The sequence below is a fragment of the Toxotes jaculatrix genome, chromosome 10 (genome assembly GCF_017976425.1).
Source record: "Toxotes jaculatrix isolate fToxJac2 chromosome 10, fToxJac2.pri, whole genome shotgun sequence".
Lineage (NCBI taxonomy): Eukaryota > Metazoa > Chordata > Actinopteri > Toxotidae > Toxotes > Toxotes jaculatrix.
In genome coordinates, this window is record NC_054403.1 from 10,312,475 (window position 1) to 10,326,407 (window position 13,933).

The following is a 13,933-nucleotide window of genomic DNA, read 5'->3' on the forward strand; positions in this document are numbered from 1 at the left end:
CAGACCGCAAAAGCCCTCACACATTAAATACAACATGTTTGTCATCACAGGCAGTGACAGCTCCGCACTGTGTTCAAATATTCACATGACTATAAAACAGAAACAGTCAAGTTGTGTGAATGACAGGCGTGTGGAGGCTGGGGGTCTTCATATAAACTGCAACTTCACCCTGACATCTTTACAAAACATACAGTTCACATATATAAACATAACTTTTAAGCCACAGATGGATGACAAGCCCTTAAACTGCTCAGACTATGAGAAATGGAAACGTGAACATCTGGAAGTCTATGGCAACTGATGAAAATCATGAGATCCTGAGCTCCAGAACAGCCTCTAAATGGAGGCTGAGGAGAGATTGTTCATTCAAATTTAAACACACTTAATATATAATTTTATATATGTGTGTGTGTGTTCATAGATACTGTATGTTTCATAGTATGCAGTCACTGGCCACTGCCTGCTCCTTCATTGCAAGCTGTTCTGGAAAACGTGAATTCAAAGATTATTTTAAACCTCATGAATAAAGTTTTAAATCATGATGTTCATTCATTTGGTCAGTGGAACCGCTGAATGTTCTTGTTGTCAGTGCCAGTGCTTGGTGTTTTGTGTGGCATTCAAGTGAAGTAGTAAATACGCATGGTGCTTCAGAGCACCACTTTTCTCCACCTTTCAGTGATTTGCTTCAATTTTCCTGCATCAAATTATTTAAAAAATCCCATTCACCTGGTTGTTAAATGTATGAGGCAGTTTTGAGTTGGAAAATTGTAATGTCAGTTCTGAGCTAAATAAATAAATAAGAAACTAACCCAAGGTCCATTTGCTAGCTAGGTCTTCCTCCGTGGATGGAAATTGCTTAGTTTTCATGGAGATAGCTAAGATAAGTTAGACTAAGATATGTCATTGAGCTTTCTCCTGGAGGACTATATGAAATGTGGTTCAAGGCAGAAAAAAAAGCTAGTAAGAGTAACTTGGCTGTTTTTTATTTTTTTGTCAAAAACTGAATAACTGCAGTTTTGTACAGAGTAAGGATCTATTTCTTAGCTCTGAATCACCGGAATTGATTTGTCGTAAACTCATTAATGTCTGTTAAGTGTGTTCAAATGCTAAATTATAACAATCAATATTAATAACAGCAACAACAACAACAATTACAATAATAATGAATATGATGTACAATTCTCTGTATAACTACTGTGTTTGAAAACTTCCAGGTCGTTGATCTTGCTCTGAAGACCCCCTATAGTTTTTCCCATATGCCTTGAATGCAGCACCAGTAGGCTGCGGTGACGCACATACTATTACGTGCCTGTGGTCCATTGCAGCGCGCTGATTGGGCCAAATCGAGGGTGTGTTCACAGCGTGGGTAGTTTTTAACAGACGTGAATTGAGCTGGAGATTCCAGTTTGTGGTACAGGTACAACTGGAAACGCACCAAGCCCAGTCTCCAGACGCGTGCCACGGTGCGCTACACTTTCCCGTGTGAGCCTACTGGAAGTCCAGAGGACTACGACAATCCTGCTTCTTTGCAATTTCCGCTCCGTGCTCCTCAAGTATAAATCAATTTGTGGCACACGGACTGGAACAACTTTTTCTTTCTTTTTTTTTTTTTTTAATAGAAGAGAACAAGGTCTGTAGTGATGGCACATTAAATTTAGATTACACCAGACCAATATCAAATCAAAACTTTGCATTAGAGTAATATAATAGGCATAGAAGACGAAATTAGGACAAAATCATCATAAATTCATGGCAGAAATGGCAGTCTACCACATCCACCATAACAATATAATGGGAATATTGAGGTTTTCTATGCTGCACCACCTCCTGGCCAAAATACCTCCCATTTCTCAGCTGTGGTGACTCCAAAATTCATTCCGCTGACTGAAAACCTCAATTAAAACGATAGATACTGCAGTCTCAAGATAATAATTATCTATATTTAGAGCTATAAGTGGTCGTCATTTTGGTAAGGTTAGAGTGGGAGTCCAATTCCTGCTCTAGGCTAATTTCATTGATGGTCTAAATATAGCTTGGGTTTTAAAGTTTTTCTAGCAGACAGAGCCAGAGCTTCCCATGAAAAGGATTTTATGAAAATAAATGAAATGTTACGATAAACAGATTTCAAAGTCACAGATCTATGAAATTTGGCTGGCCACAATCAGATGCCTGTTTGTCTGTCTCTTCCTCTGTCTGTCTTTCACACACCACACACACACACACACACACACACACACACACACACACACACACACACACACACACACACACAACCACACACATACACATGCACGACTGCCAATCGTTTCCCCATGTTCGTTTATGGGGCTCCTCAGCAGTGGCGTAATGTATTTGTCTCAGGGTCTGGGTTTCAGTTGGGCCCTTACTCTACACCCTATCACACACAAACACTAAACCGCCTCCTTGTTCCTCATTATTCTGCCACCCACACCTGAGAATTTTAACAGTAAACCACCAGTGATAAGAAAGCTGCTGGTTGTGGTTTTGGGAGTTTGTATGTCATCTCTATGTCACCCTGGGTTTCCTCCAGGTGCTCCCACAATCCTCAGATATGCAGGTGAGGAGAAGAAGGAAATCAAAACTGCCTGTAGTTGTGAATTTGGCTGTATCTGTCTGAATGTATTAGGCCTACGACTGCCTGGAAGTTTTGACAGTTGGGTTTTGGGTTTATTATGATAACCTTGCTCTATTGCTATGTTGTAATTAAGAAAATGAAGACACTATTAGAATCAGTGGGCCCCCTAGAGGCTTGGGACCCAAGTACAGTTGCCCACCCTGCACCCTGACAGTCATTTCCTCCCATCAGTACCATCTCCTGTCCACTGGCAGCCCTCCGGTTTCATGATCGGCACAGCGGCAGAGCGTCGGCTTGCATCGCACCACTAGCTCCTATAGAGGCCTTTATCGGAATGTAGTAACACCATTAGGTCACTGGAAACATTTCGAAGACAGAGACTTTATGTTCCTTTAGTGGGCTCAGTCTGCTTGCAGTTATTCCACATGGCATCCTCAAGTGTTGCTCTTGAAAAAGATTCCTCTAACGTCTCCAAATGCGCAGCCCTGCCAATGTTGGTCCTCTATTCTTAGATCACTCCCTGTAGTAGTGGTTAGCAGACCTCATTGTCACAGACTAAACTGGGCATTGTGTAACAGACCTCTTCATATTCACTTCCCCATAAAAACGTTAAATGCATTCTAATTATAGGAGCTTTCATTTGTGAGTACACAGTTATTATGGCATAATCTCAAAGATCAGAGGAATATTAATAGACTATTGTACAAAGTTCTGTTATCCTCTATAATTTGTTTGTTGTTATTATTAGAACACTGATTTCAAGGTTATACTGTATAGTTCCTTTTCATTGACTGTTTCTGTTATAACTTTTCACCTACTTTCTGTGAAAGAAACAACTACAGACATCTTGGAAGCTGTAGTTAATTTAATTACTACCTTGCATTAATGACTTAGTAGGTTGTAGACCCACAAGCTAAGCCTATTTTATGTAGAGTACTTGGACATCATATGCCTCAATTTTCTCCAGTCTGTTGGCAAGCTTGCTATTTCTTGTTCTTCCCACTGCTCTCATACATAGCCTTGTAGCTTAAATAAGTGCTCCAGTTTTATGGCAAAAACAGACTTTCTGCTGACTTTTCACTGCTGCAAGTGCAACAACAAGCAGAAGCTTTATGTTATCTCGCTATATATATGTGTGTGTGCAAATCTGACCTTCTGAAAGAATATTGCAATGCCTGTGTGGGTTATCGGACGCCTGCGGGTTATATTGGATATAATATGATTAACTAATGGAGATTTGATTTGTGAGAACACTGCTTGATCATCCAAGAGCTGTCACAGTCAACTCACTCCTGAATATTGCTTTCCAGCGCCAGTTTTATGGCAAAAGGGGGACTTTCACAGGACACTCCCCTAAAACCTTGGACGTGGATGTCTGCGTCTCTGATTGGTTGTGAAGCCCCGACCGACAACACCTGCTTAACTCCTTCATCCAAATTGACACCCGGGGCTCTGAGAAATATAGGCAGCATCCCTTCCAGCTCATGCATTCAGTCCCACAGCTGCCCCAAAAGACACCACCAAGACGCAGCTGCGCTGATCACTGATCCAAGGTGAACCCTCGCACACGCTCACACACGCTGCCGGATCTTTGCTGGGAATCGAAGCGCACTGCCGGAGACGCAATGCTGGTCAAACTGGCCGTGGCTCTGCTGGTTTTGTCAGTGCTGGAGCAAGTAGTGGGATCGGATAATACTGAAATTCATGACAGCCCCCCGGAGAAGCCGGCGAGCCAGAAAGGACGTCTGTCCCTGCAGAACACAGGTAAGAAATAAGTGTCAGCAGTGATAAGAATGTGGAGATTCTTGGTTGGCGCAACTGCTCACTCATCTACGTGGGGTTTGTCAGGACACGTGTTTCTGTGGCTGCAAATTAAACCATGCAGGAGACAACGTCCGGGTGGTTTTGAGCAAGCCGCTGATTTTTTTTTTTTTCTCCCCTTTTAACTTAAATCCCGGCGCTACGCTGCACGGGTGACCCTTTTCGATTACCCAGAAAGACGATATCTTGTAAATACTCTCAGATAGAAATTCAATATGTTAGTAAACTATTAATAGAATGGCACAAGGTAATAGGTAATGTATACGGCAGCACATCTAGGTGTGCGTGCGCGCTGGTGTATGTGTGCGCGCGCGGTATAGGTAACAATTTCAGTGGTTTTCTGGAAGGAAAAAAAAAATCAGCGTGTACTGTGTAGACTGTTTCTTCAAATGAATGTTGGGTGATGTGGTCTAGCAGTTGGTAGTAGTAACAGTAATGATTGTAGTAGTGTGCTGGTTGGTCAGCGCTGCAGACCAGCTGGAGTGAATTTATTGAACCAATCCATTTTGGGGACATGATACTTAAATACCATAAAAAAAAAGATTACAAAAGACAAGTGTGATTCTGAATTAACATAACGCACTAATACCATACCGGCCTGAAACTTGCCTTTTACGTTGGCTGATTTTTTTTTTTTTTCCTCATACACAGAATGACTTGCGACCCTCCACGTGAACTTGTGTCAGAATATTTGGAGCATAATTGTTATCTTGCCTCCACACTGAAAAATAGGGACAAACTCCAATGCAGGTTTCACAGCAGAGACCCTGGTAACACCACTGTGTAATTCAATGCACGTTGCGGCCAAGCTCGTACGATCCAAGCACATTCCCGTGATGCCAAAACAAGCACTGCTGACAGCGGCTCACTTTTCCTGCGCACTAAAGTTCAACTCAGTGCCTACAAACCCCGCTGCAGCTCTGCCCCTTCCCCCTTCTGCTAACCCCCCACCCACCCCCCCCAAAACAGAGGCTCTTTGTTGACAAGCGTGATTTCTAATAAGTCACACTTAATCCTTTATTTATTGTGGTCAAGACATAGCCTTTTTATTTTATTTTTAGTTCTTTTTTTTTAAATGCAGCTGCTGCGCACTTCCGTCTGAAGTAAAAACGTTCTCACGCCCATCAGTTATCAGCTCCAGTACAAATCACGCGTGTAATTATGTTTTATTTAGGTCAACAGTTGGGTTTTTCATGGCCAAACAGAAACTGTAAGTGGCATATTGGCCCCCCAACCTGCAAGTTGCCGTATTAACTTAGAAATAAAACACTCCCGATAATGTCACATGGGGTAGGCAGCAGTTTATGTGACAGTTTCCCTGCTGGTATTCAGATGTCTCATACTACACGCTCTCACACAGCAATTTGAGGTTAAAAGACAGACCTTCACTTTCTCTTGGAAATTTCTTCCCTCAGACATCTGTTTTATTTCTGTCTTTAATGGCTACAGTAAAGAGAAATGGCACTTTAGAGCCAGTCATTAGGTGGACGAGCTGATATTATGTATTCACATGGCACATACACATTTACCAAGTTTTTTTTTTTTGCCTGCATTGCTGTTGCTGTGCCCCCTCATGTTGCAAATGATGCACCCTTTATATTGTGATCTTAGTATGCTATCTTTGTCTGTCTATGAATGCATTCACGTGAGACTTGTTGATGCACATTTTGTCAACGGGCAATAGAGACGACTGCGTTTGTGTTTCCTCCACAAGTAGTCAAGGCTGTATCTGCAATGCACCATCCCATCTCAATGCTAGGCAGCGCAGATGTATTGTGGTGCAGAATGACACAGTAATATCTCTGTCACCAAGTGTTCCTCTGCAGGAACCCCTCAGCTTGGGAAATTAGACTTCTCCCCCCACCCACCCCTCGCCCCGCATCCCTTTTCTCTCTCAGGCAAAGGGTATCCGAAAACACACTCCAGGCCTTGAACGCACGAACGACCGCCTGTGTCTGTGGAAATAGTTATACGCCACATCAGCTTTGTGATTCGTGCAGCAATCAGTGCGAGAGAGCTGAGTTGTGCCTTCAAGCCGTATGGTCTTCATTGCCAACACGCCTGTAACAATCTGCTGCTGTCTCTGCTGTGAACAGATGATAAGGTCCCTCCCCTAACCTGTTCTCTCTTTCCAGCTGAGATCCAGCACTGCCTGGTGAGTGCAGGGGATGTCGGCTGTGGCGTGTTTGAGTGCTTTGAGAATAACTCCTGCGAGATACGAGGGCTACAGGAAATCTGCATGACGTTCCTGCACAACGCTGGCAAATTTGACTCTCAGGTACTAAACTGGTCTGTCTGTCTGTTTGCAAAAAGGGTATAACCGGAGGCAACATTCCTTTTCCTTTTCACTGGCCCAGTGCTCCACACTTGTCATCCATGAACAGATTTGTTCCCCCTTTTTTTTTTTTACATACCTCAAAACATATGAGTTTTTCTAGATGTGCAAACACACACTCATTTCATAATCTGTTTTCCTCGCTTGGGAAGTTCACTTCCCTCTCAGCGGAGTGATGCATGTACAGTTAGGACCAAGGGTCATGAGCCAGCTGGCTATGAGCCCAGTGAGCTCCCTTTTCATACACAGCGGAGGCTGAAGCCTTGCAAATCCAGGCCTGACTAGGGTCTTAATATGTCTATAGGGTCACATACTAGGAACTTACATCTTTGGCAGACAAATGCAGAAGATTTCAGCAGAAGAATAACAAGATTTATTGGCATTCATGCAAAATTTCATCTCCCCACTGAAAGTCAGGAGTGTACAGTTATACATTCACCCAAAGTTTTGTCCAACACAGCCACATATACACTCCAACACTGCTGAAGCAGGTGCATGACATCTACCAAAACTATTACGTGTAAGTAATAAGTGTTTCCTTTGGCTAATACGTGAGCCCTCAAGTTTCAACAGCATCAACAAAGAGAGTTCACTCAACAGGTGTGTCTCTGTGTGTACGCAGGGGAAGTCCTTCATCAAGGATGCTCTGAAATGTATGGCACACGGACTACGGCACAAGTTCAGCTGTATCAGCAGGAAGTGTACATCCATTAAGGAGATGGTGTTCCAGCTCCAGAGAGAGTGCTATATCAAACACAACCTGTGCTCTGCTGCAAAGGAGAATGTGGCCGTCATGGTGGAGATGATCCATTTCCAAGATCTCTTCCCTAAGGGGTGAGTGGCTGGTACAACGTTGGACAACATGTTCATTCTCTTTTGTCTCTGCATTGTTTCCCAATCCCATTTATTTGTGTCATTTGCTAGACCTTGATGTGTGGTGCTTCCAAATATTAAATCACAGGTGTCATGTGAGTAATCTGCCTCTTTCTGCCCAGCCCATATGTGGAGCTGGTGAATATTCTCCTGAGCTGCGGAGAGGAGGTGAAGGAGGCACTGACACGGAGCGTCCGGCTACAGTGCGAGCAGAACTGGGGGGCTCTGTGCGACAGCCTGAGCCTCTGCTCCTCCCTAGCCCCATCTCCTGCCGGCTCCGCTGTCGAACACCACCGTCGCCCTTTGCCCTCCCACCCTGAGCCGGAGCAACCTCGCCCCCCGCGGCAAGGCGAGAAGGACAAAGCTGGTAAGGCAGGCTTCAACGCTCACCCACGCAATCGCAGTCAGGGACCTCGCCGCCAGAGTCCAGAAGCCGGAGTGGTGGCTGAGCAGGAAGACCCCGAGGCCACCGACATCCGGAGGTGAAAGTGTAGGAGACTGCCCCGACTTTGACCCCTTACACCGTTTAAAAACCACACTTGCAGACTTATGCACACCTCCACACACTCAAACACACAAACACTTCACACACACACACACACTCCTTCACACTTATATACACTTACACACACACACAGACACACACACACAAATTTCCCAGACAGACTGAGCAGAAGGAAACAAGCCCCGACCTTTCCTATCCTTATTCCGCCCTCTCCAGTCATTCCAGCAGCCCCACATGGTAAACTTGCAGGGTAATTGTGGTGTAGCTTGTAATGTTATGCCAGATTGTAGGCCACAATTTTTTTTTTTAATTGAATAATAATTGTTATTATCATGATTATTTCAACTGTTAGGACTATTTTGGCTCTAATATAGCATTTCTCAAATCATACTTACTGTAAGATTTGATTATATTTGTATTATTTATTTTATTCTTTATGCAATGTTGAAATATCAAAATGTACATAGAAATATACTTATCTATATTTATATCGACATGTATAAATATAGTTACAATATGCAATACTGATATACTATAGATTACATAGTATATGGTGTGCTGTCCGTTGTTCTTTTCACAGTATTGCACCCATCACACATTGGTCTGTAGATATGTAACATACACCATTTGTTGTTTCAAAGTGGGAATGTGTATTATAATTATAGATACTTGATGATTAAATACAAATTGTACAGGTTTCAAGTCCAGTTCTGGCACATATGAATTGTAGTGCATGATGGCCACGAAGCCAACAAACTTGTGCATTCTTAAAGTGTAAATCCACTCTAAAGAGGATGCAAATGTAATACTATGAATATGGACAGTTATTTCACCCTTTGTATGTATCGATCATAAAGCTAGAAATAAGAGAGCCAAGACTGATTTCTGATGTCATCAAGCATGGCTGTCTGGGCAGCGACGAATGGGAGACTAGCATAGCAGACGCCGTCTTATGAACTCTTTGTTTCATACGTATTAGTGCTACTCTGACATGTGTCTCATTTGGATGCAAAAATTGTCACGTTCATTGTTAATAGATCCTTCAGAAAGTGTGTCTCAGTGACATTACAGATTAACGCCGCGTATAGCTTCAGGAGACGTCGTCGCTCTTGTTCACAAATAATAACTGAACTTTCAAATGTTCTCTTTGAGTTGGTTTTTCCGATTAACTGTCCGCTATCATTGAACTGCAGGAAAGAGAGGATGTCCATTCACGTTTTGATGCTATGTCCTTTGAAATGTAAAAAAAAAACAAAAAACTTACACACACACACACACACACATCAAGGTGCCTAAACTTGTTATTGTCCACAGTGACCGCTTCTCTGTGATTTAAGTGAATGGATGATACTGTGTCATGAGGAGATTTAATGTCGAGCTGTTTTACAATGATGTTGAGCCACAGAAGTCTTAGACATTGCACTTTGGATGATTGTCAGATTGTGTTGGACTGCTGCAGGTTGAGAAATGAGACCAGGTTACCAGATCTGTCCTCTAATCAGAGGAGATTTCGTCTGAGAAAGCCTGGTTTTGCTTATCAACTACAGCACCAAGCCCTGTATCCCCACATGCTCCTTTGGACCAGATCTTTAGAAGAGCGATGCTTCCTTTTTCCAGTGTCCCAATGGCCAGGAAAGAGGCTTGACAGAAACCCTCCAGATCTCTGGCCCCTCTAAATTAGCCCTTATTCCTCTCTGGTCCCTTACCTAGGTCAGGAGAGACATGAAGGCCTGTTATTCTACCCGTTAGAGCCGCAGGCAACGCAGCAAGGACCCAGGAACTGGGTTAAGTCCACACACGGGGGCTCTGGCGCTGTTATTCTAAATGTTATATTTACCGAGGCCACCAGAGAATTCCTCTGGGCCACAGCCAAGAGCCAGCAACACAGCGAGGCTGAGAGGAGTGGAGCAAGAAGGAGAGAGACATACTCAACTTTTTTTTTCTCTTTTTTTTAATGTGATGAGTGACTCCGTCTTTGCTTCTCCTAGAACTCTTCTTCTCTTCCTCCTTTATGTCACACACACACACACACAGGCTTTTTGACCATTTCAGGCCAGTCACATGCTTGAGCTGTGGAAGTGCAGTTTGTGAGCACATTACACCACATGCTGGGGAGCGCTTGGTGCAAAAAGAAAATAAAACATGCTCAGATTTTGTGGCTAAGTTTAGGGTTTTCACTTTGTTTTTTCCTGATGTACTTACTCCCAACCATATAGAGACTATTATAAGTTCCAAGGGTTTTAATCATCAGTGAGGCTTTTTATTCTTTTTATTCTGTTGTGGAAGTTGGGATTCCTGTGACATCCCAGCACGAGACATAAGCTAATCCTATTGAGAATGTACTGTATGTGTGTAAAGTGACAATCTGTTCAGCTCTCTGTCATTAGGTTTGATATGGCTTTTTTGTAATAATGTAGTGGCTTGAATGGCTTTTCTCTACGTGTTCAGAGGAAAATAGAACTAACCACATTTCCTGTATTGTCAGTGCTCTATCACCTCTAAGCACAAGGACTCTGCTTTCACTGTTGAAAATACAGAACATGGTCTAGAAGTTTGTAACTCACCTGTAATACATTGGGCATATGATCCTATAAATATCCTTGGACTCATAAAACAGATGTATCTTGTTATCATTAAAATATTTTTGTCTGTATTTTGTAAATCTTTTTTCTTTCAATATAATTTTTATTCATAGTAATATACTATCCTGAAGAGATACAGTCGTATGGGGGCGGCAAAAGATGCAGAATTTTACACAAGAAGACAAGACTTTCAGAAGTAAAGCATTCAACCAGGTCTGAGTAGGTTAGAGGAGAGGGCCTCATCGTCTCAGGTATACACACAGGTTAAAAGACACCCCGTTCTCATTTGACTTGCCGCCTCCTATCTGACAGTGAAATACGGGCTGTGTTTAAAGTTTCAAGGACTGGAAATATCCTCCCTATTGAGAGGCCTAAACATTTACGTCAGTGGCTCTGGATTGTATGCAATGCTTGGGGTGGGTACAGGGTGTCAGTTTTTATGAGTTGTCCCAACAGTGTACATTGCCTCACTAAACATTTAGACAGCGCTTTGATTTGAAAGGTAGACTTCCAGCTATTGTTTTGGTGCTTCAAGTTATTCTAGAGTCACGTTAAGTACAATGAGGTACATTTGCAGTGGCCATATATGGGAGTTTGACACAGATCCTGTCCTCTATATTTACCAATTTGTCTACAGCGTGACAGGGAAGATGGAAGGCTACATGCCATGTCATAACACGTATATACGGTTTCTGTAATATCAGCACCTCAGCACAGTCCGCCACAGTGCCCCAGTTATTTACAAGTCATCTATGAGTGTGTAGTGATACTAAGTGACCACTGGGTGGTGACATCTCTCTGCTTATTAACATAGAAGCAGCTGGTGGGAGCAGGTGCAAACATAAGGGTGAGTTAAGTTGCTTAATTGAAGCTGCAAATTCTTTTAAAGCCAAAATGAATAGTAAGGTAAAGTGGTTGATGTCTCAGATTTTTATTTGACATGAGAATCTAAAATGTCTTAACTTCCTTTTATCTGCCTTTCAGTTGGATTACAGGAAGAACATGAGAACAGTAGGTCTCTGAGCGAGCTAATGGGGAATGAGAGATGCATTTCTTTTGTGTTTTATATTAAAGGGGCGCTCCACTGATTAAATTTGGTTTAGTCATCAAGGGGAGTGTTACTCAGCCTGTGAAAACAGTTGTATAATGTCTTTGCATATCTTTTACATTGTGTCTGTGGGGGAACTTTGATGATGCCATCAGGGTTATTTCATTTTGAGGTTGCGCCTGTGTTACAAAGGTGTGAGGTGTTAAAGAAGTGGGTATTTAGTTAGCAGGGTGTAATGAAAGGTGATATCAACAAACACAATACTATATCGTGTATATATATGCAATTTATATATGTGTGTGTGTGTGTGTGTGTTTTCTCAGCCCACTGATGAAAAGGGTAGTGTGAAACAGTATGCTAACATTGTCACCTGCACACTGTTGGTCTCATGCTATAGCCAGGGTACTGTTAAGCAAGGCCACAGAGCATGAGATTATACATTTTCTGAGACTACAGTGTGTGGGAGAAATTATGCTGTGTCACGCTCATTTTGTTATAGCAATATATCAAGTCTGAGATGGATGACCTCCTGGCCAAACAATGGTCTGCTGGCTGGACCAGAAGTCTCCCAGCTTGCATGGTTGGTATGGCAACGGAGCTCTATCAATATGGAGGTGGCAGAGAGAAGGCTGAGCAGCAGAGAGAGACTGTGCCTCTGAGAAACCTGAGATAGTCAGCCCTGGGTGCTTTGTGAATGTCTGCCCTGTGTTCCAGTGTGAACTAATGAATTAATGACTGGTTGCCTAAGTTCCATGGATGAATCATTTAAGAACTGTCCAGGGTTTAATGGGTGCACCCCACTTCTGTCTCCTGTTTGCCTCACAGCGATGGATGTCTTATATTTACCTAAAGCTGGTACAACAAAAATTGAATTTACACTGTACTGAATAATCATGTCTACCTGTTTAGCAGCACTAAAACGAGTGGAACCTCTGCAGCACAGCTCAGTTTCCTTAGGGAATACATAGTGTGCTGCTCCCAGGGAAGAAAACGCTGACACAACTCACTCTGCTCGAGTTACTGTTGGCCTCAAAAGGCCTGTCGTAGACAGCAGCATTCATAAGATGGTGGAACACACATTCAAAAACACAAATTTACCAGCGCCATAGCTGCCTCACCCAGCTGGTAGATACTGACCAGTGAATATCAAACTGGTAACACCTGGACGAGCAGTTATTTTTTAACAAGAAACCAGAAGCTTTAGACAAACAGTGCTGTGTTGTTAAACCACCCCAACAGGCCCTGCAGCACATGGGAGTCGGGTGGGGTGATGTATGCTGCTGCTGCTACAGGATACAAATAAAGGGTGGGTCTGCCTTGGGGGAGTGGAACATTGTGTTAACAAGACTCACTCATCAAGCAAGTAATAAATAATACTCAAAAAGACGGGGGCAGAATGCATCTGAAATCAGTCAGCTTTTTCAGGTACTTCTGCTTTTGTATGTTCTAAAACCAGTAATTCTAGTTTCATTTAAGGTCATTTAAATGATGGACAGTACTCATATTGCTTTTACAAAACAAACAAACAAACAAACAAACAACAAAAAAACCCAGCAGCCTACAGTTGAGTTGTTATGGCACAATCATGAAAATATTCACTTTGAGTTGGCTTTGAATCTCTTGTTCCTTACTGAGTGAACCTTTACTACTGCTTTGCTGATGCAATGTTCATGCAGATTTGGTTGAGTGCCTACCTATTCCCTTTCATAGTGAACACAGTTGTGTGATGTTTGCTTCAACAGCTTTAAAGGGTTACTTTTTGTAATTAAGTAATTTTACTCCCATTTCAGTAATATTATAGAATACTGTAGGACCAGCAGGGATACTACAACAGAATACTCTTTCCTCTCCTGAAGTGATCATTTCAGCTTAATGAAATAGAAACACTCACCTATGTTAGGCTCTGGTCAGCAACTAGACATCAGGTGAGGTATACCATTTTGCTATATAAATAATATTATCTGTATTCTAGTAAGTGAAAGTATTATATGGTGGTATGATCAGTGCACAGCACAGATCTGACTAAAGTAAAATTAATCAAGTGCTCTCAAGGTCGATTAAATGCTGAAAATAGCAGCAGCTTATTCTAATGAGATTGCTATGCTGTAATTTGCTGTGGGCTTTGGTCATAACAATTCAACAAAATCCAGCTACCATCTATCTATCTGTCTGT

The 13,933-nt window shown here is 42.5% G+C and overlaps 1 protein-coding gene across 1 annotated transcript; it reads left to right on the forward strand.

Annotated features, from left to right (window-relative positions):
- The first annotated feature begins 1,518 nt into the window (after positions 1–1,518).
- stc2a (stanniocalcin 2a) lies at positions 1,519–10,783 on the forward strand. Its single transcript, XM_041048957.1, has 5 exons — positions 1,519–1,630; positions 3,907–4,360; positions 6,553–6,695; positions 7,375–7,586; positions 7,748–10,783. Exons 2-5 carry the CDS (start codon positions 4,222–4,224, stop codon positions 8,109–8,111), a joined length of 858 nt encoding a protein of 285 aa, XP_040904891.1. The 5' UTR covers positions 1,519–1,630; positions 3,907–4,221; the 3' UTR covers positions 8,112–10,783.
- Positions 10,784–13,933: the final 3,150 nt, after the last annotated feature.

What these genes read in the sequence shown, in the direction of transcription:
- stc2a (XM_041048957.1), top strand. Translation starts at nt 4,222, where the DNA reads ATGCTGGTCAAACTGGCCGTGGCTCTGCTGGTTTTGTCAGTGCTGGAG. An exon ending in TCTGTCCCTGCAGAACACAG is followed by an intron (nt 4,361 to 6,552) that starts GTAAGAAATAAG and finishes CTCTCTTTCCAG; the next exon opens with CTGAGATCCAGCACTGCCTG. An exon ending in CAAGATCTCTTCCCTAAGGG is followed by an intron (nt 7,587 to 7,747) that starts GTGAGTGGCTGG and finishes CTTTCTGCCCAG; the next exon opens with CCCATATGTGGAGCTGGTGA.